The sequence below is a fragment of the Manduca sexta genome, chromosome 9, assembly GCF_014839805.1.
Source record: "Manduca sexta isolate Smith_Timp_Sample1 chromosome 9, JHU_Msex_v1.0, whole genome shotgun sequence".
NCBI lineage: Eukaryota > Metazoa > Arthropoda > Insecta > Lepidoptera > Sphingidae > Manduca > Manduca sexta.
The window spans coordinates 11,491,481-11,514,581 of NC_051123.1; the positions used below are offsets into that span (position 1 = coordinate 11,491,481).

At 35.9% G+C, this 23,101-nt stretch overlaps 1 protein-coding gene across 2 annotated transcripts; it reads left to right on the plus strand.

Annotated features, from left to right (window-relative positions):
* On the plus strand, positions 1-22,911 carry LOC115442415 (potassium channel subfamily K member 15). Of its 2 annotated transcripts, none has more exons than XM_030167448.2 (11): positions 1-261; positions 11,995-12,169; positions 17,967-18,114; positions 18,661-18,797; positions 19,484-19,585; positions 20,280-20,383; positions 20,674-20,786; positions 21,289-21,444; positions 21,695-21,784; positions 22,139-22,268; positions 22,763-22,911. In XM_030167448.2, the coding sequence occupies exons 2-11, from the start codon at positions 12,052-12,054 to the stop codon at positions 22,829-22,831; spliced, it is 1,167 nt and encodes a 388-aa protein (XP_030023308.2). In that variant the 5' UTR covers positions 1-261; positions 11,995-12,051; the 3' UTR covers positions 22,832-22,911. The 2 variants fall into 2 exon arrangements, with proteins under 2 accessions (XP_030023308.2, XP_037292886.1); XM_037436989.1 differs by having other exon boundaries at positions 21,292-21,444.
* The last annotated feature ends 190 nt before the right edge of the window (positions 22,912-23,101 follow it).

The window sequence follows — 23,101 nt, forward strand, 5'->3', positions numbered from 1 at the left end:
CGGTTAGTCGACGCGTGAGCATCAAATGTGGAACATTCCTTGCGCTTTTTAAAACGTTTTAGCGAGATCGCGAACATTAACGTATTATTCGACAATTGACACGTTGTGTGCCATAAACAAAAGATTTTTTTCTTTTTAATGAACGTTCCTTCGCGAATGTGTTTGTAATAGTGTTGTGTCTATTTGTAAAGTGACTGAATATTTGTGATGGAATCTTGATTTGTGGTTGTTTCGTAATAAATAATCTTGAAAGTGATTTAGGTAAGAGATAAGATTATTTATTTGTGTTGTAGAAAATAATAATGTCTTTTTTTACTACTAATGCTACTATTATATTAATTTAAAGTTTTGATGACAAATTGCATTGCCTCTTTTTTCATTATTAAAAATATTTTGAAGTGTTATTTAAATTTGAAATATATAGGAATATAATTAGGTACCTACTTAGTTTATATTATGTAATAAACTTTACATTAATTGCGAAAATGAAACGTTTTTATAATTTTACATATAAACAAAATGTTTTATTGCTCGTTAACATTTTATTTGGGCTTTACACAATGAAGGGATATTGTCTTGTATCAGTTGCAGTGAAGTCATTGTGTCGTGATATCGATAAATTAACAACATTATAATTCACAGCTACGTTTTAGCTAAAAGGTTTAAGTATGACTGCTAAGGTTTTTTGTTATTGTATCACTATGAAGTTGAAAATTTTAATGAAGAATATTATCTACCGTTTCTTTATTTAATTTTTATTACATGCCAACATAAAATATAACGTTTATAGTTTTTCCAAATAAATAAAGTTTTTTTTGCATAACATTATTTAGATATCTCGAGCTACATTAAATACTTTTACTTAGTTTTTACGTTTATATCTCTATTTTATTTAGGTCATTTTACATTTTAAATTTAAAATAAACATACATAAAACTTTTTTGCTAATCAAATGGATATATTTGACTGCCGCCGTTGAATCAAACATATCAAATGTTTTAAAAATATGAATGATAATTTTCATAAATTATGCGAAACGGAAACACAATCGGCGCCAAAACTTTCAAACTGGCATATTAATAATTTGATAAACTGGTCAAGAACGAACTGCATTATTCATAGGAACCCGATATAATATTTCGTATTCGACTAAATACAGATGAAAAGCAATTGTAACTCGTTCCAATAAGTCTTCTTTTGGAGTCAAGTAGTTTATGTATACACTAAATTCTCATTTCTTTTTCATTGCCTTAGAAATCACTTCGCCGAAACTTAAGAATTTAAATGACGTATAATATTATTCGGGGTTCAATATAAGTTAAATTAATTGTACTGCTTCAAAGATAACTTTGCCAAGAGGACAATAAAGCGATGTTACCACAACATTGACTAAGATTTCAACGTTTTGACTACCTTCATGGCTTAGTTACTATTTTGAGGTTTCGGGTTCGAATCCCAAATGGGACAAAGGAATATTAGGTTTTTCTGCTGAGGGTCAGCCTGGAGTTTGGAATATGTGCCAGACACGACGATGGTCTTGCCCTCCTATCACATCATGGGACGGAACACACAGGGCGAAAAGTGGGTGCCTTGGTTGCACCTTCGTCTACTAGTTCAGGGGTAATATGCTAGTTTTGTTATTGCTGTTAAGGAAACTCGATGACTCCGTATGAACCATAAGCTGGTCTGATGCCGGCATTTTGTTGTTTGGCCAATACAATATAGACTTTGTGCAGTTTATATACAAAGTTGATATAAAATAAGTGAAAATTCAGATTAGCGAATGTACGGAACTCCAAATACTAAGGAAGGTGACATTCAAGATATACACATACTTCCAATATCACAAATATATTAAAATTTAGTCGGTAATGAATCTATTTTAAATCGTGTTGACGTTTAATATTATTATAATGACACAATAAAGTGATCACACTGTACCTGATGGTAAGCAGAGAAGATTTCAGTTCGAGTATCAATTGACGAGAAATGGTTTAATCCCTTGTCAGTCGACACAGTTATACCGGCCTATTTGAAACCGATTGTAAGAATAAGCAGTTTTTTTGTGACAATTAAATCTATTAAAACAAACAAAACACCTTTAAATAAAAGTCCTCACAAAACGAAGAGTTAGTTTGTTTGTTTGTTTGTTTGAACGCGCTAATCTCAGGAACTACCAGTCCAAATTGAAAAATTCTTTTTGCGTTGGATAGCCCTTTGTTCGTGGAGTGCTATAGGCTATATATCATCACGCTATACCCAATAGGAGCGGAGCAGTAATGGCTAATCTCAGGAACTACCAGTTTGAACTGAAAAATTCGTTGTGTTGGATAGCCCTTTGTTCGTGGAGTGCTATAGGCTATATATCATCACGCTATGACCAATAGGAGTGGAGCAGTAATGGCTAATCTCAGGAACTACCGGTTCAAACTGAAAAAATATTTTTGTGTTGGATAGTTCTTTGTTCGTGGAGTACTATGGGCTATATATCATCACGCTATGACCAATAGAAGCGGAGCAGTAATGGCTAATCTCAGGAAATATCAGATCGAACTGAAAAAAATATTTTTGTGTTGGATAGCACTTTGTTCCTGGAGTGCTATAGGCTATATATCATCACGCTATGACTAATAGGAGCGGAGCAGTAATGGCTAATCTCAGGAACTACCGTGTTTGAACTGAAAAAATCTTTTTGTGTTGGATAGCCCTTTGTTCCTGGAGTGCTATAGGCTATATATCATCACGCTATGACCAATCGGAGCGGAGCAGTAATGAAACATGTTGCAAAAATGGGAATTTTTTTTTAGTTTTGAGAGCTTCCGTTGCGTGCGCTGCGTAAACGGTTAAAGCTATACAACAATGATGTGTGACGGGATTATTCCTCTTAAAAAGTTCTAAAAAATATATTATAAAACAAAGTCCCCCGCTGCATCTGTCTGCCTGAACGTGTTAAACTCAAAAACTACCCAACGTATTAAGATGAAATTTGGTATGGAGACAGTTTGAGACCCTGGGAAGAACATAGGCTCCCGGGAAACTACTACTTTTATAACGGAAAACTTTAGTCTGAAAAACTTTATAACGCGGGCGGAGCCGCGGGCAAAAGCTATATTTGATAATAGTAAAGAACAAAAATAAGTCCGGTACCCTATTGTGTCGACTGACGAAGAGTGATCATCTCTCGGCTCTCGACACTATTGGACCCCCTTCCACTTACCATCAGGGGCAGTGGAGTCGCTGTGCCGTGCTCGTAAAAAATAACAAGATATTTGTTGAACCCCGGTCTTGGTATCGAATCCTGTACCAACCAGACCTCAGCTTATACGAAGCCACTAAACCAGCACAGCGACCGAACATCGCAATTACAAAATAATTTTCCACCAATACATAACAATGTTGTCAGTGTAACCTCTGTTCGGCTGTTCTACTGCCCTACAGCCCATTTTATAGGTCATAAATCGGGAATAGAACTCCGGTATCGATGCAAATATACACCGATAGTTTAACTGTTGCTATGATGGGAAGAAACTAATATAACATTGGGGATATTTAAATTCCGTATAACTGCAGTGCCGACACGGAAGATGGGCGTTTGAACAACAATAGTGAGAGAAAACTCAATTCTTTATCAAAAAAACTATATGCGAATCGCATCTATAAGTTTTTAGCTTTATAACTAGTATTGTAAGGGGTAGGCGTATAAATTTGCTGGTGGTAGGATATATTTTATATCCGCTTGGATAGCGATCACCGTACACAAGGTGTAAAAACCCGGCATAGTGGCCCACGTAAGTATGTCGCGTTCCAAGATCAACCTGTGTATATCCGGTTCTAATAAGCCGGCATGATTGTGTCAACTGCCGAGGAGTAATCGTCTCTCGTCAGTAAATGTTCTATTAGACCGCGCTCCACTTACCATCGGGTGTAGTGGGGTCGTTTTGCTCTAAACGTATATTAATGGTAAAAATGATTTAAATAAAACGAAAATTGAAAATTACACTTAACAAATTTCAATGAATCGAATATTGCTTTGAAAATAAATATACTTTAATTTATTTGCACTGCAAACAAATTAATACAAGAAGGGGGCCACAGGCCATATTTAATCAGATTCATCCACACTATAGCTATTTGTAAAATTTTACTGCACGTTAGTTTTGACAATAATGTAAATAACGGTAATTAGCTCTTACAACGTAGTTATGAATACATACGAAACTTGATGTGCAGACAAACGTCAAAATGGCCATCATAGCGCTTCTGGTATGTTCGCTGAAGCTAGAGTGGACTGCTTCTTCGCAACGATGCGCAAGCGATGTGATTTTCTAATGCGCAGGATCAGGGCAAGCATCAACAGCATTCTGGCCATGATAGCGCGCAGATTTGACTGTATGTACATAAATCACTGTTGCGCTAACTCTTATGGATTGGTTTAAAGCTGTTATTATTACTAACATTAAGTCTTGAGTTACTCGCAAATAAATAAATAAAAAATAGGGCTTTATTAAAAGATGCAATTTAGTTTCGCTCTGAAATGCGATGTTAGCTGAGACGCTGTTAAATTAAAGTCAGGATCTTAAGGTCGTCGCCATTTAGTAAACGCATATCCGAAACATCTCTAATGATATCTTAAGTCGCCTGCTTGTCCATGATCACTTAATTACTGCAACTGCGAGTAATCAACGCATAACAACCTGAAGATCGGATAAAATTGCGCGTATTAGAGGAGGCCTATGTTCAGCAGCGGAATGCTAAAGGACGATGATGACTTGACTTTAACTATATATAAGGGATTCTACAAATCAATTAAATAAATCTATACAAAGTTTTTCCTGACCTCAGATTCGAACCAAACTCTTCCCGGGCCACAACCACATATCGCAGCAACTAGACGGCAGGTGTCAAACTCGTTCATTAGACAAAATTGCTCCTAAGGCCCCGCCACATCCAAATATAGCATCGCTCATTACATTATCTCAAAAATCTTATTAATACGTCGGCAGCGTAATGCCATCGTTAAAGCTATAAGCGTTGCTGACAGCTGTCACGGCGGCTAATTGCCCCGGTTCTGTTTGGGGTGGGCACACATTATACTACTCACTTAGCTTGGGATCTTCCCAAGCAATGAGTAATACAATGTGCGCTTTCCTATCAAATCCTGCTTCAATTACAAGTAAAAGGGGAGGATTAAGCCTATGATATCACATCTCTTAGTTATTTTTTTTTGTGACGAAATATTACCGATAATATTTGAAATACACACGCGCTATTCATGCTATACTATCATTCTGAATGTGTGCAAACCCGTAAGTATAATACTTATAATCGCAGGCGTAATTAAGAGGCAGACAGTTTCCTACCTTTAAGATATTGCATATAGATTAATACATTAAGTTATATTGTTAATATATTTAGGTGCCCTTAACCTCTAACTGGGGGCAAATCCATTGTACTCCCATGTACCAATACAATAAGGATTGTAAGTGTTAATACCAAGATAATTCGTTTCAATCTATCAAAAAATGGCACACGAAACATCGTGAGGAAATCTACATACCTGTGAATTCTCAATAAGAACTTTGAGAATGATTTCAGCCAAGTTGCACTAGGTCAGTATGGTGGACTAAGACCCAAACCCTCTTTGTAAAAGAGGAGGCCCACGCTTCACAGCAGGTAGTATATTTAATAAGATTTCGTCAATTTACATCAGTCTACTTAGCAGTTTTTATGAGAGAAGAACGGACAAGAAACTATGGTATTTCCCTGAGACCCGTATTCACAAACAATATTATGAGAACTCATAGTGCGCCTGAATGCATAGTGTTGGTAATTTAATAATTGTCTCTGGATTAGTTCAGCTTCGTTAGCTGACAACCGTCTGAGATAAAATTACTTAATATTAATAAATTACAGCGCCCCTTTCTAGCCTATGCCTATGCACTGAGAAACATTCTTATATTAAGCATTGTTCTGTCCTTAGGTAATTAAGGTTTGAGAATACGGCCGTAAATCTTCTCTGGGAGAGATAATCTGTAGGTAAGTTCGTCTAGGCCATGACAAGATCGACTTAGTTGGTGCCAAAAGATGTAAAAGACTTTTCCAAAACACTAGCAAGATGACCAAAAATATTGTTATTGATACACGTAGTTTATGCGACTTATTTCGTTTTAGATGTTGAACGTGGCTTTGTATACTTAAAACATTTTTATGAAATAGTCTACGATCTCTCTCTGTGCCAAATTTAGTTGGAATCGGTTTGGTAGTTTAGGTATGAAAACGCAACAGAATTCCCATTTATAATTAGTACATTAGATGGGACATTATCAATAAGGTCAATCTTCAGGTGACATTTCTGCTAGTGTCTTCTGCTATAGCCATAAAACCATTAAAATATATTTTTGAATATAATGAAATAAATCCTTCTAACAACGAAATAAAACTGTACGGACTTTATCGCGGTTTTTTATATTATAACTAAAATATTTTATTTTTAAATTTTCTTTTGAGAAATTTTTGTAGTTGTTAAATATAGGTAGACATTGTAAGGGTGACTTTTTGGACGACCAACACCTCAGTGCGCCCCGTGATCATAAACGGTGCAAATTCTTCGAAACTATAACATAACAAAACCGCGATAAAACCCTAGAAATAGTTTTAATTCCATGTCAAACATTCGCAGAAATAAGAAATCACTCTGCTGACAAACTGTGGAGTTATTTAAATGTAATAAAAACAATGGCAGCGGTCGCCAGTTGTCTGCGGTCGAGTCGCACGATTGTGTTTAACGCTTCTGGTTAACAGGTTTTCTTTTTATTTGAATTTAATTGTGGTCTTTGTGTAGTTTTTTATTGATGAATCGCTTCAATTGTGTTCAGTTATGTGATATCTTCGCCCCTTTTAATATTGCGATAATCAACTAGTTGAATTGGCACCAGCTTTGAATGATGAGATGAGCTTGCCGTGCGCCTGATAGTAAGCAACACGAACGCCCATAAACATTAGAAACACCATCCAAAACCTTGAATTACAAAGTATTGTTTGGTATTCCACGTCGCTCGCCATCCTGAGACATGACATGTTAAGTCTTATTATGCCCCGTAGTTACACTGGCTACAATGTCCTTCAAACCGGATTACAACAGTGACTACACACTGCTGCTTAGCGGCAGATATAGACATTGCGGTGGTACCTACCTAGGCGGATTCTCATATGTTATACTAACCATAGACGCAAATAAAAAAAAAGGCAAACGTTAATTTTTATTCGCACAAACAAATATTAATACAAAGTAATTTTAACTTTACATGTTCTTACTATAATTTTTAATTGTTCTAGTGGACAATTAATATTTCCAACTCCTCCTTATCTTTCTATTTGATTAATGTCGTTGCGGGATAATGACAAATTAGTTTTCCCTGAGACTCGCCGAGCTTCACTGCTCGGTGTCATGCGTGCCACTGCTGATCCTGGCTTACAGGAGTTGTAGTGGTGGGTGTGAAGGCGGAATAGTCTCTTTACATGCCCTGAGGCTATTACTACAACATGAAGAGAATTTTTCAGAGCGGCCACGTCATCATGCTTTTTAGTCAGAAATACTTGTAAACTTGATAGGGACTTTTGACATTTTATTGGTAACTAGTAGACCCGACAGACGATGTCCCTTCTTAAATATGAATTTGCAGCGCGCATTCGGTCAATCGCTGACAGTTATTTCAAACAATCGATAGTTATATAAAATTAGTATTTTCGTTAAATTGCTAATTTTCCGCCCAATTTTTTGAATTTTATCTTTCATTAGAACCTTCTCCTGACAATAACAAACACAACAAAAAAAATGTGAAATCGGTCCAGCCGTTCACGCGTGATGGCGTGACCAAGGGAAATAGGGATTCATTTTTATATATATATAGATGACATATTTAACGTCTATACTATTTTCAACTCTATGCGAATTTTTCTTAACTTAAATATTAATTTGACTGGACTACTTACACGCACCATATTCGCACTAAACTATAAAATGGTCAAAATATCAGAAAACCAACACCGGGATTTGTTGCGAAAATATTTGTTATTTATGAATGGTTTTTGGCACAATGTTTTCAGAGGTAACGATGAATATTGTAATGTAAAACTTACCCTGTATAAAGATGTTTTTTTTTCTGTATTGCGTATGCGTTATTTTATAATATACTAGCTGTTGCCTGCGGCTTTGCCTGCCCGACATTTCTTTCGAAATAAAAGTCCTGTTAAGTATTTTCCCTTGATAAAAAGTAATCTATCTCGTTTCAAGCATGTCAAAGAATCTCTATAAAAAAAATAATCAAAATCAGTTCAGTAGTTATAGAATTTATCGCGTTCCGACAGTTAGACGCGGTGGGGGACTGTTTTATAATATGAAAGGCAGCGGGAAGAGATATAACATTATATGAATCACCTATAAACACTTTAATAATAGTCATGAGTTAAGAGCTATTATCTTAATCATGCTTATATATTACCCTTCAAAATATAGTAATTACGATGTACGTTATTAATACTAAGAAGTTTCATCGCACACTCGATGGTAACATTAATATAAAAGCCAGATAAATACGTGCATCATGTAATCGTTAGTAATATTTACACAGGTGGTAATGTGGGCTATAATAAATACATTTAAATTAAACAGGTTTATATAAACAGAGCGTGCATATTTACAATGAAACAAATTGTGGGCGGGCCGAGCCTTGCTAAATGCAAACATTGATTGTTAATGTTCTTTTATTTATTAAATGTGTTTTTAAATCACTTTTTAAAAGTCGAACACAAAATTTTGTTTATTCAAATGGTCTTTCGAAGCTATTGAGTCGACATGCTGTGAAAAATGCTGTGAAAAAATGGCGTAAGAAACTGCCTCAGCAACACGATCTGTCAAAATGACCAGTGTGTTTATAACTGGGACAATATGAGGAAATTCAAAATCATAGAAGGTGCAAGAACACTTTTTTAGAAACTATTAGGTCGTTATAATGAAAACACTTTTGACAAGGTAATTTTTTTGGTTCAGCGAGGGTAGTCCATAAAAACGAGTGAAATCGATTATAATTTTTCATGCTTATTACTTTAGTTGTATTGAGGAAACATTCCATTGTATTAGAAGAGAAAATATGAGCAGCAGAAATTGTCATAGTACCTCTCCATGATACTGGCTGTAAAAATATTATTTCATTTTTATATGCGTATTTTTTCTCTATAAAGTTTAAAAAAAAACCATAGAAGGCTGTTATCATTGATATAGAAACCTTACCTTTACTACAAAACACTATATTAGGCAAAATTCCAAGCCCAAAGCCCAATCATAGTTTTCTTTATAGTCTACTACGATAAAGTAAGTACATCTGCTAATCGTAGTATATAAGAATCTGGCTGGATGCCGGCGACCCTACACACACATATATGTACATTATTTTTCAACTCGTAAGGAATGATAATCTAACAAATATAAATACAAATACAAAAACATTTATTCGCACAACATCATGGCATAATCAATTTACAAACAAAACAAAGAGAAGAAAAAAAATTGTAATAAAAAAAATAATTAAATAAAACGCACACACAAACAAATAGATGAAAATATAACAAAACGCAAACACACTAGTGCATCATCCTGAACGTCATGGTGTGCGTGCGAAACATCTCTCGTTAGTCGTCACTCTTTCTAGATCCCACTCTACTTACCTTCAAGCAAGGAACTTTCCCGCCCTCGCACCCACCACTACAACTCCTGTAAGCCAGGATCAGCAGGACCACGCATTTTATGACACCGAGCGGTGAAGCTCGGCGAGTCTCAGGGAAAACTAATTTGTCATTATCCCGCAACGTTATTAATGAAATAGAAAGATAAGGAGGAGTTGGATATATTAATTGACTACTCCCTTCTATAGCAAAGCGGGAGACAAAATAATGAACTCATTGGCATAGGCATTTTAATCCCAAGGATAGGGACGTTTACAACTAGATAAGCTAGTTGTAAAGCACCACGGATAATATTAAAAGCAAGACTCCTATGATATGAGCTGTTACATTTGATTACAGTAGGCATGGCATAAACGCCGGAAAGCACGGAAATTCCATCTAGTCTCTACAAACAGTACCGTGTAGGGTGTACGTGTATTCCGCACAGTCTCTTACCATTAAGTAGATAGGTGTCAATTTGCTGTGTAATGCGTATAAAAAAACTAATAATAATGAGTGATCTAATTTTACCATAATGTGTAGGCTAACGAAAGACGTTGCGTCTCGCAAAGGTCGCCCGAATTCCGTCGACTGATCCCGGAACGCGTCTCATTGAAACGAGCCAAGACGGCTGTTTCACCTCGTATAGTGATTTATTATGGCTTGAATGACGTAGATGTCGTGGTTGGTGTAATGTTGGACATTATGAAACGTCTACTCTAAAGGACATAACCTCGAACAACTAATGGTCACTGGCAAAGTCGAGAGCAAACGTCTGAGAGGTCGTGTCCATCAGATGGTCGGACCAAATCCGCTACACGTTTGGCACCAAACTACATGTTGTGCTCCACAATGCTAAAGATAAGGTTAGGTGGCGCAACTTAATCAAAACAAAGATTACTCCATGTTCAGAGGATCACGACCCTCAGTAATGAGAATTACGATGCGAGGATGAGGATGAAATGTCAACTCTACTATAGTCTGACCAGGAAATTCAAACGTATTTTCGAGACGCCACTTTTGCTTTCTGGTTTAATTGGCGCTGGTAGTACAAGAAGTTAATTCCATATTTTACCACATGGCGAGGTTTTTTATTGTACTGGTCAAGCTATACATGAAGCTTACTATAGTTGACGTAATAATGTTTGTTTTGCACCTGTTTACATCTGAAAAGGAATAATATATGATGCCGTATGTGATTGTTTATTTTGTCTTAAAGATAAAAATCTATGTTACCCCAAATATAAAAACAGAAATTAAAACATAATATTCCACGAAGTACAAACTAATGTCAAAGCAAAACTTTCCAGACACAAACAATTTGCCAAATGTACAAGAAAACGAATAACATTAATCTTCATATTTCAATTGGTTTTCGTTTCAAGGCGGAGTTGGATTCCGCAGACGATTGGGATTAACACCACGTTTGATTTGGAAGGCGTTGGGTTGCATTCGTATCGACTTACAAAATAGGACTCTAGGCCGTCTGAGAATATATTTCTGCCAAAACATTAATGTGAATCGATAGACTTTGTGTTGAAATTAACATCCAATATCTCAAATAGCAAACTTGTCATATATACTTTGGTATTTATAAGTTCTATTACAATAGGACTAATGGCATTAACTTCTCAACTCAACATTTAATAATAGACCTTATTGATACTTTTGTGGGGATCATGCGTTCTGATAATTATTGAATTCATAAATTGAATATTCTTTGTAATGTCGCCACATGAAGTTCAAAATGTTGCAAATAAAAGTACAGATAATCTATATTAGTCATCAAACTTTACTTACAGTGTTTACTGTTATGATTTCTTAATTATTCTTCATTTAACTGCGTTTTTAATAGTATAGGTAATAATAATATCAGCCCTGTATTATATACTTGCCCACTGCTGAGCACGGGCCTCCTCTACTACTGAGAGGGATTAGCCCTTAGTCCACCACGCTTGATAGTAAAGATAGATAGTATAGATAAATAGAGTGAAATTGCTGGGTAGTTGTCCTTTTCAGGGTACTGGCAAATATGTCTGCATCCATAGTTATTACTAAATTCGAACGTAACTGTCTGTCTGTTACGCTTTCACGGTTGTGCCCCTGCACCAATTTCGATAAATTTTGGTATGCAGGTAGTTTGAGATCCTGGGAGAGGCAGGTTACTTTTTATCTTAGTAAAATATAAATCGTTACTTTTATCTAGGGAAACCTTTATCAAAAGTCAGTTTTGAATTATATTTTCTTGTATCATAAACTTGTTCCACGTTTCAGGCACCGTGATGGTGAGCAGGCCGTGGTGGCGCGGCGGCGCGCGGCAGCGATGAGACCATGCCGCGGCGCAAGCGCAGGCTGGCGTCACGCGCGCGCGCCTACCTCCGCGCTCTCCTCGCCTTCCTCTTCAGCAACGTGGGCGTCATCGTGCTTGTCGTCGCTTATACCATCGCTGGTAACAACTATAATTATGTATACCTATATATCACGCCTTAATCCTTGAAGGCGTAGGCAGAAGTGCGACTGTGTACTAGGCACACAATACAACTATGATACTGAGGCAGTCTATATGCATTTCTTGTAATTAATAATAATCTTATCAGGAAGCTCAATTGACTCCTTCTCTAATTGAACCCAAGTGACACTTTCCTTAGTCCTTATTCCTTTACTTTACCGCCGGAAGCGCATCCGTGATTACTTTGGATTTATTCATGGGTGTTAGAGATCACTTGACATAAAATGAGCCAACCGTCCATTTACCGACTAATGTAATGGAAAAATACTCTTTCTTCACGACGCGACATAAAACTTGAAGAAGAATTCCAGACAACCTTACAATAATATAATATTACTAGCTTTTGCCCGCGGCTCCGCCCGCGTTATAAAGTTTTTCAGGCTAAAGTTTTCCGTTATAAAAGTAGTAGTTTCCCGGGAGCCTATGTTCTTCCCAGGCCTCAAACTGTTCCATACCAAATTTCATCTTAATACGTTGGGTAGTTTTTGAGTTTAACACGTTCAGGCAGACAGATGCAGCGGGGGACTTTGTTTTATCTAATATATAAAATTCTCGTGTCACAATGTTTGTCTCCGTACTCCTCCGAAACGGCTTTACCGATTTTAACCCGATCTATTTTTCATACCCCTAAGTGTTAAGGGTTGTCCACCCTTAACATTTTTTTTTTACAAAAAATAGGGGTTGGTGATAGAAGGGTATAAATTTAGGGTTGAATGTATTTTTTAATGCGGCATAATAAAAAAAATAAAAATTTGTATAGAATTATAAAAAATATGTTAAGGGTGGACAACCCTTAACACTTACGGGTATGAAAAATAGATGTTAGCCGATTCTCAGACCTACTGAATATGCATGCAAAATTTGGTTAAAATCGGTAAAGCCGTTTCGGAGGAGTACGGAGACAAACATTGTGACACGAGAATTTTATATATTAGATTATTATTAGCGCTGTATTATATAATGTCCCACTGCTGGACACGAGCCTCCTCTACTACTGAGAAGGATTACACCCCCACTGCGTACCATACTCAACAAGGAAATCGCCGCTTTCATTATAGAATTTGCGGACTGTTACTTTTTATTGCCTGAGCTGGGTGCCGAAGGAACGCCTCGCGAAATACAATTAAAATGCGCTTTGCTTAATTAAATCAAAGCTTATTCCTTATTTATTGTCTAAGATACCATTCATAGATGTTCAAACTCCATTTCATTTACTCGGATTACAAACAATAAATCAATTAATTCGGTAATATCTGAATCCATTAATTGAGGTTTGCTAACAATGCTAATATTACTGAGGCCCGAATAAATAAATTAACTATGTAATTCAATCCAACAGTCTGATAGGTTGGAAACGCCCTTTCAATTACCAGGTGTATAAACGTATTACTATCAGATCATTTGGAGGTAGAATGGATGGTATGCGATATCGTATCTCTTATTTCAAGGATTATTTGTGGCTTACCGTTGATATTTTTGGATATATCTATCCTATTATAGAAAGCTGAAGAGTTTGTTTGTTTAAACGCGTTTCGCGTATCGTAACGCGATTTCATGAAGGACTGGCTCGAATTGGAAAATTCTTTTAGTGTTGGATAACTCATTTATCGAGGTCTTCCTTGATAATATATAGATATAGATATACCTACTCTTGTATAGGCTATATAACATCACGCAATGATCAATAGGGGTGGAGCAGCTATTAAAAATGTTGCAAAAACAGGGAAAATGTATCCCTTTTGATAGTTTTTTGTGCGTTGTGTAAACGGTTAAAGTTACACAACAATTTTGTACGACGAAATTGTTTTACTTCAAAAGTTCCGAAAAAAATTATGAGATAATGTTCCCCGCCGCGTCTATCTGCCTGTGTGAATGCAATAAACTCAAAAACTATCCTTTTACGCGGGCGAAGCCGCAAGCAAAAGCAATTCTCTATAGAAAATAATACGACAATAATATTAAGAACACGATTGTAAAATCTGCCCTATATCTACTTTTTGCTCTCCTCTTAGTTTATGTAGAAATCGTATAATTTTTTTTTATTCAAATTATTTTGTGGCAATTTTTTTTTGTTCCAATGAAAGAGTAATTATAATCAACTATCATTTTTGAGTTAAGGTAAGACAATATAATATAAGCTTTAAATTTAAAATCTTTGATCACAATATTACGGGAAGACAAACCATATTGTGCTTGAACGAAATATTTAAATGTTCATGCTCATTGCCCAAAATATCCATATATTCACAAGCTAAGTGGTTAGATACGATAAAACGCAATTCTCTAATTCTAAGTGTTGATTGCTCACAATCTGTTAGTTATTTATGGTCTAGTATTTGTTTAAAGTAATACAATTCGCAGAACAGGCAAAAATGTGGGTTGTTTTAACTCCAGATAGTCCAATTCGTTTTATTTAAACACTTATTAGTTATAGTTTGTTAGTTTAAATGTTCAATTTGTTTTCAATTTGTTGTGGATTGGTTTTTGATGTTTGCTATTTTGTGAAACACTGTTTGATTCATGTTTTAAATAATATCAGCAGACGTTATCTCACAAGAAAAGGATATAGGGATTACCAATCCCTATTTATTCCGTTTAAGACTGTCGTGAGTGCTTATGAGCTAAGGAAATTAGACCCATAACGTAAAGCAAAATAGCTGTCACGCTCCCGACTATCACAAAGATGGGAAAAATGATACTCTAAATCCAATCTAAATAGAAGCCTTCTTTAGACGATCACACCCACTCTAATCTCCAAGAATTACATTATTCCTATCAACATTGTGATTTCCAATAGAATTAGGTGTGTCGTTCGCGTCATTAGAGACAATGAAAGGCGCTTACGGTCTGATGGTTCTTTTTAAATTTAACACGGCTATATTCTTCGTGAATCTTCGGTGAGAATAGGCCTAAAGCCATTAGCGGTCGTTAGGCCCGATTCACACGTTCATGCGTGTGTTGATGGCGGTTTGATGGAAGATTTGATTGTTGAGTAAATTTGATTCGGTGATTTGCGGAATGACATTTTAGCGCGGGGTGGAGGTTAAGATGTTTCTTCAAATGTTATTGGAATAAATGTGATTCGTTTTATCGATGTATTAGCAAGTCAGAGCGTTTTATAAAAGGTGTATACACGCGACAGTCACATGCCCCATCGAAGCAAAAGTATAGCCTGAGTATAAACTCGACTTGGAAACGACCCTCAGACTCAATAAACCTTCTCGAAAATCGGGTTTACTAAGCAAAAGATCCTATAGTCTTCCTTGTTAACATTTTGTTTAATTGTTTATTACTGTATTCAAAATCTCAAAAGAACCTCGGCAACGAACCATCATCTGTATTGTCATGGCGTTATTGTTGCTCGACGTTAGTTGGACTGAAGCTCTTTAGACGGTCTTACAGTTGGAACATGATCTAAGAATATACATCAAAAGGTGTAAATTACCCTTAAATATATTTGACGTACACGTGCCTGTCAAGCCTGCATACAGCCCGCAATGAAAGCCGACATCAAAGATAAAATAATTTAATTATTCGTTTAAATTTCACAAAATGTATAGACATTCCTTCATATGCTTTATATATCAAAGATTACAACAGCGTTTGAACTGATATGCTTGTCAAATAAGCTTGACAGTACACGGTATACTTACATCAAAGTAAAAAAAGCCATTTTGTTAAAACGAGTCTGAGACATTATGAGTAATTTATGTAAGACATCTATTCATTAAAATGTCAAACTCTAAGATAAAAAAAAGTAATGTAAATTGTATATTAGGCGATGGTCTCCCGTATTTCAAACAACTTTCTTTTATGTTGAAATGAATGACGAACCGAGCGAGCCGCATGATGGTAATAATATTAACCACCTTAAGGTGGTAGCTCAAGGTCCATTTTCATACATTTTGTTTCGGCTTTAATCTGGGTAACTAAACAAGTATTGGCAAGTAAAGAATTTAAATTCACGTCTAGTTAGTGATTAGTTCTCGCAGTTGAAGAAAACGTAAAAATAATTAATAATCATGGATATTTCGGCCTTTAAAATTTAATATGACAAAATTTTAAAGGCAGAAATATCCATGATTATTAATTATTTTACGTTTTTCTTCAACTGCGAGAACTAATCACTAACTAGACGTGAATTTAAATTCTTTACTTGCCAATACTTGTTTAGTTACCCAGATTAAAGCCGAAACAAAATGTATGAAAATGGACCTTGAGCTACCACCTTAACTTATAATATTACTTTATATTCTAATGTATATATGTATACTTATATATAAATATCTATGTAATTATAATATGTATTTTATGTATTTTGATTCTTGCTAGGTCACTTATATTATGTTTATAGTTATTATAGGTATGTATTTTATTTATTTATCTTCCTTCTCAGTGTCATATAACCGTGATGCACCTACCTTGATTATCTCTGCACCACCCTAAGGTTGACTGGTAGAGAATGCCTTTGGCATTAAGTCCGCCTGTATACATTTGTATATTAAGTGCAATAAATAAATAAATAATAATTGTCATGACTGGCTATGTGCAGTAAATATTTAGAACAAACACTTCATAATCGCTGATATCCTCTCCTAGTGGCCGTCCTAAGCCGAGGTTCGTAATTTGTAGTGGCCTGCCCTCAGCATGGTCGCTTCATTTTCAAGGATTGCGACTGGCTAAAGCGCTAAGTCGGCGTTTGCCAGTTTAGCAAACGTAGGGCCATGTTAAAAAATTAGAACGAAAACGAAATAAAACACACATCACCTAAGATGTTTTTATTACACACATCACACCTTTATCCCAGAAGGGGTAGACAACGGTAGAACCAGTGGTAGGGGGCGAGCCTATCATACCATGTATTATATAGACCAATGTTTAAAAAGTTTGAATATAGACATAGTGTAAGTAGATCTACGTAGTACTATATTGAATTCTGGGATATGAGCTACATTTAATTAATAACAAAATAACCCATAGTAGAACTTTTGTCCTGGGAAAACCGACCAGATCCATGGGCAAAATTTAGTACTTTAGTATAAGATTTTCCTTATCTGTAGTGTTTTTGTCTCTTGATTTAGGTACCTACCAACGAGTTGTAATCGTGATTCCACTTGTACCTAAAATATTTTTCCCTAAAGCAACATATTATTTTTATACTAGGAACACAAAATACGCATAAACATTGCGGCCAGTACGAAAATCAAACATAAATTATACTAGAAGAATAGATTGATTTATGCGTAAGTTTCTAAAATATTACGCACATATTTTTACGTAAAAAGCAACTGTCAACAATTTGTGTAAAATATGATTTCCAATGTGTTTACATATTTTAGTAAAGTGAGAGGGATATAATACGGAAATTATTTGGTAGAAAGAGTGATAAGGTGCCCATATGTGACAGATTTTTATCGCAGAACATAGAATAGCGGGTAAATAATTTAATATCCAACATAATTATTATTAAATGGAATATAGTGGGTGATCAAGTTCGTTCGTGTCAATATTATTATAATTATTCGAATTAACAGAGGCTATAGACTAAAAAGTGCGTAGATTAAGAAAAATGCCTGTAATGGTAAAAAAAACTTCAGATATGGACCATTTCCTTCATTAGCATAATATGTATAAATTAATATCTATTTAATATCTAAGAAAAAAGTAGAATGGCATCCCATTACACTCTTATGAAACCGCTAGCAATCTGTTGTTCAAAATGAATCTATTCTTGCAGGTGCCTTCATGTTCAAAGCAATAGAGGGCGCGAGCGAGAGGGACCGAGTCACTCACATGGAGACCGAGCGGAACAACACCGCCGAGTACCTATGGCAGAACGTCACTCTGGCCCTCAACCTCTTCAACGAAACGGCTGTTAAGGAGAGGTAAGAGTTAAGGATTAGTAGCAATAGCCTAGTTGGGAGTGAAACGGACTGCCGAGACGAATGTCCACAGGTTGACAACCTAAAGCCACGCATTTTTAATTTATTCTTTCTATTGTATTCTTTTTAAATGATCGCTTGCTTTATCGGTGAAGGAAATCTACATTACTGAAATGTTCTGTAAATGGAACGCCGCCTTAAAATAGCTCGTAAAATGTGGGTGTTATAGATATCCATCCCTACAAAGGCAAAAAAGAATAGCGGTGTGTATGTATGTTAAACTTTGCAGGGTAAAGCCAAATTGTAATTTATGTCAACGGCGTCAATAGGTCGGCTAGATCCAGGAAAACAGAAAACAAATAAATACCGTCTGTGAGAAAATCTACGCGAATATAATTTCCGAAGTCCTCAAAACTTCCCTAATAATCTTATGTGTATACAGATCCACAGTATATCAATGAGGACTTGTTGGATGATTTATGATCAGAGGTAATCATTGAAAATCAAAATGACTCATGCTATAAAAAGTATTATTCATTTAATTTCCAGGATAAGCATAAAGCTAACAGACTATCAGAATACCATTGTAGTGGCGGTGCGCCACGGGTGGGATGGAAGCAGGTCCTCGCGGCAGTGGAGTTTTTCTTCAGCATTTCTCTATTCACTCACTGTGATTACTACTATAGGTGTGTACCTTCATCATATTATGTAGTACGTACTAGATATGGTGTTCCGAACAATCACTGTGTCCAACTGAATTGAACTGCAATCCATTCAAACTGATCTCAGTATGGTCAATATTGACAGCTTGTGGTTGTGTACGGAGTGGCGCAAATGATATAAGAACTCGAATCTAAGTGTAAACCTGGATTTGGATAACAAATATTAGTCAAATAAGTAAAATTATTTATTGTTTAAGTGAATGAATAGGTTATAACAGTAACGTTTGGTTGCCATTTCAGTTCAGATTTTGAGCAAATAGTTATATGGACGTACGTGTCTAAATATACGTCAATGTAAGGTACACTACAATGCTGTTATAAGCATAGTGTAATCATGAATTTGTATATATGCTGTGTGAATTACGAGTCTTATCTAGTGAGATGCTGGTGATCCTTAGGCGTTCAATAAAACAAAGACACGGAGAATGAAAGAGGGATGGAAAAGTAGAAAAAGAGGGATGGAAGAAATTTATAGAATTTGGAACGTCCCATTATTAATTGGTACTTTACATTGATTTGCTTTGTATTTTTAATCAATGCCCGAATACTTGATAGTGTAAGATACGAGTTGAGGTTAATAATTCTCCCGTTGTAGATCAATAGCTAGTAACTAAGATCACTTAAGACAGACTTTGTTATTCTTTTTCAAGGGTACGGCCATTTGTCTCCCAGAACAAACTGGGGCAAGGTGATAACAATATTCTACGCGTTGTTGGGGATGCCTCTCTTTCTGCTGTATCTGAGTAATGTTGGTAAGTTATAGTTTTTGACTTTCCTTTGACTGGTATATGGTGAATTTATTTTCCAAAGGATTAACCTCATGTATATTCAGTAATTGTTGGAATAGTAACAAAAAAATCACAGGTCTTTCTATATAAGATTATCCTTCTATATTCACAATACCGCTCCGTGTTTCTGCCGCAGTGTAACAACATTGTAATTTTGCGCTTAGAGCACATTGTGGCTATTTCTATATATACATTGCTATGCCTTATAAGTCTTAACATCCATACATATTACAAAACAAAGTACCCAAAAGCTGTCTGTCTGTATGTAATGGATTTTATCAAAATCTACAGAACGGATTTTTATGAAATTTGGTATGGAGATAGTTGAAGACCCTGGGAAGGTTATAAGCTACTTACTATCCCGGAAAATATATAGCAGGACTTTTATCCCGGAAAACGCCTTCACGCGAGGGAAGCTGCGAGTCATTTTAATCTTTTTGGTAATACATTCCATTAAAAAATAAATACAAATACGCATTCTGAAGTCATCATTATTATCCGAAAGGTTTTTTACGTCAAATTATAAAGCATGTTGACTGAACTCTACCATTTCCTCAAAACTTATTGTGAAAATGACGAGGAAATAAAATATGAAAGCGTTCATTTACGCCTGGCTAGCTCACCTGGTAATGCTGTTAAATTATGTATAATTTTTCAGGCGAGCTCCTGGCGCGCTGGTTTAAATGCATCTACGCGTTGATTTGCCTCTGTAGAGGGTGTCCCGGATTTACTAGACGAAGGGTTGCCAGGTTTAGACCACCGGTGAGAAAATTGTTTTATAATAATGTTTTATGAATCAGATGTATTAACATTATGTGCGGTATTCAAAATTTTCTTTTTTCAAGTAGATTAAAAACGGAATCAAAAAACAAAAATTTTAGCTTATATTTTGGGAATGATATAAAACTTAAAATTATTATTTTCTTGCACTTTTGCAATGAAAGCTGCAAATTCTTTATCAATATCAAAATATACAAACTACAATGCTATATTTATATATTAAATAAAGCTTACGTTCATGTAAAAGAGAGGAAAACATCTTTTATTTTCAGTTAGAAGTAAGTGATGCTGAAAGCATAGAGAGACCTCAGGCGTGGAGGTCTCGGTACTCAGACTCTGAGGGAACTCCGGAGTTTAGAGACCCTTATTTACGTGGAATCCAAAGGTAAGTAATACTAAGTAGTCCCACCGGTAGGCCTCATACGTCGTGTGGTAAATGATACCATCGCGGAATAGATGTATCCTTTAAACCATAATATAGTAGTGATATTGTTTGGAGGTAAAAAATAACATTACGTTGGTATATAGGTATGGCATAAGTGATTGGGTAGATTTAAGGATTTCCGACATATTGTAGTACCCAAAACCAAAAACGCTTTAATTCATCTTATAAAATATAACTTTAGAACCAAATTTAATAATTATCAATTTGGATTGATATCTTGAAATTAATAACATATACGAACCAAGATAATATTATAATATGAAGATTGCAATCAAGCATTCATCTGTATTTGATTTTTTTTTATTTTTCCGATCTATTTCATATAAAAAAATAAAATAAACTTTGTTTTAGACTTCTTTATTTAACCGATTTATGTCGAAGTAATAGAAACTTAACATAAGTTTGTTTTATGCAAAATGCAAAAGAATTCGTTGTGTACTAGAAGAGCAGAGTCGCCGAGGAGCGCGTGGCCGCGGGCGGACCGCGCGCGGCGCTGGTCGCGTTCAGAGAGCGACGCCGGCAGCGACTTTAGCTACGTCACCTTCGACGCGCAGACCATCACCGTGCCCATATCCGTCTGCGTCTCAATTATGGTTGGGTATGTCGGAATAATGCTTGTCATAGGATTCTCATTTTGTAGTTGTGGAATGAAGCTTAGTAATTATTGATGATCTGATTTTGGTTTATGGATAATCGCCGGAGTACGTTGGTTTGTTGTTTGAAACCACTGACTTAACTTCTTACAGGATATGGACATCAGTGGTCTCATAGGTTTTACTGTTACACTATCACTTTAATTTTTTTTAATTTAAATACTCAAATAAGGTATTGTTTTTCTTAATCTCCAGTTACATAATGTTCGGCTCGATGATATTCGGCATGTGGGAGAAGTGGGACCAGCTCGACGGCGCCTACTTCTGCTTCATATCGCTTAGCAGGTTCGTAGGACTTTGGTACTATTAGTTATGTATTGTTACTGTCAAATTGCTGAGCCGCGTCTATTTATTTGGAATCCATTTCTTATGAATAACTCTAAGGTATGAAGATTTCTTTACAGTGTTTTCCTTAACAGTTAAATTGAATGACAATCAATACATGACTGCGAAAGATTGGACTTCGACTAAGTAGTTACTGCAACTTGGTGCAAGGGCAGTAAAATATAAAGCCGTAGTGCCACTTGCCATGAAGCACTATCTTACACCCCTCGGGTGTTATTAACTCTATATTATAATGGCATAATAAAACCTGGTGCTACTCATTAGCGCCTTATACCTTGTCTCCTGGTGTTACAGCATCGGGTTCGGTGACTTCGTTCCTGGCGAACGTGTATATACGCCGCGCATCGAGACGTCGTTTATCGTGTGCTCGTTGTACCTGATGCTGGGCATGGCGCTTGTCGCCATGTGTTTCAACCTAATGCAGGTAGGAGTCATCAGCTTTGCTACAAGTAGTATTATTAGCGTAGTATAACTTTGCCGCTCTGAAGTTAGTTACCAGTCGTCTATTGGATATTGTTTCCAGAGACTAGGGTGACAGGAGAATGAGATATATATGTAACACCTATAACACATATTTTTTTCAGCACTTCTTTATATGAACTTTTCTCAAGCCAAATCTCGCAGTCCTTCATGCGTGCGATGTGCTTAACATCAGATATCCTCCTCCTTGAATCTAGATAGACATACCTTTTTCTTAAACAATTAAACAAGACCATCCCTTCTCTATTCACATTCACCCCAGTTCATCTGTCGATTTACTATGACACATTGGCTTTAACAATAGATGATTAGTTAGCTTCGTAGATTGTTGTCTCTGTCACTCAGTGTGTTGTTTATTGAGCTGTCGATTTCTTTTCATCATTAATAATTTACTTATAAGTACTACACAATATGAATCTATTGAACCTCGTTTTCCAGGAACAAGTGATACACTACTTCGCCGGGCTGAAGAGAGCGCTGAAGCGCGTCTGTCGCTGCAAGAGGTGACGCACGCTCCGACCGCTGCACTACGTATACGATATGTTGCTCCCACTTCACAAACAACTAATAAAGACTTATTATTGTAACTTGTACTTTATTTATAAGTTCACAGGATTTAATATTCAGTGATGCTGATAATTCTTAGCAAATAAATAGGGATTGCAAAAGGGTAGGTGGCTATGTGGACTTCTGGATATTTCATTTCTATTACTTCACAAAACATAATAAATTTTGTCGCTACATGTGGTTTTTCATAGGGCTGTGAAAGTTCTCCGC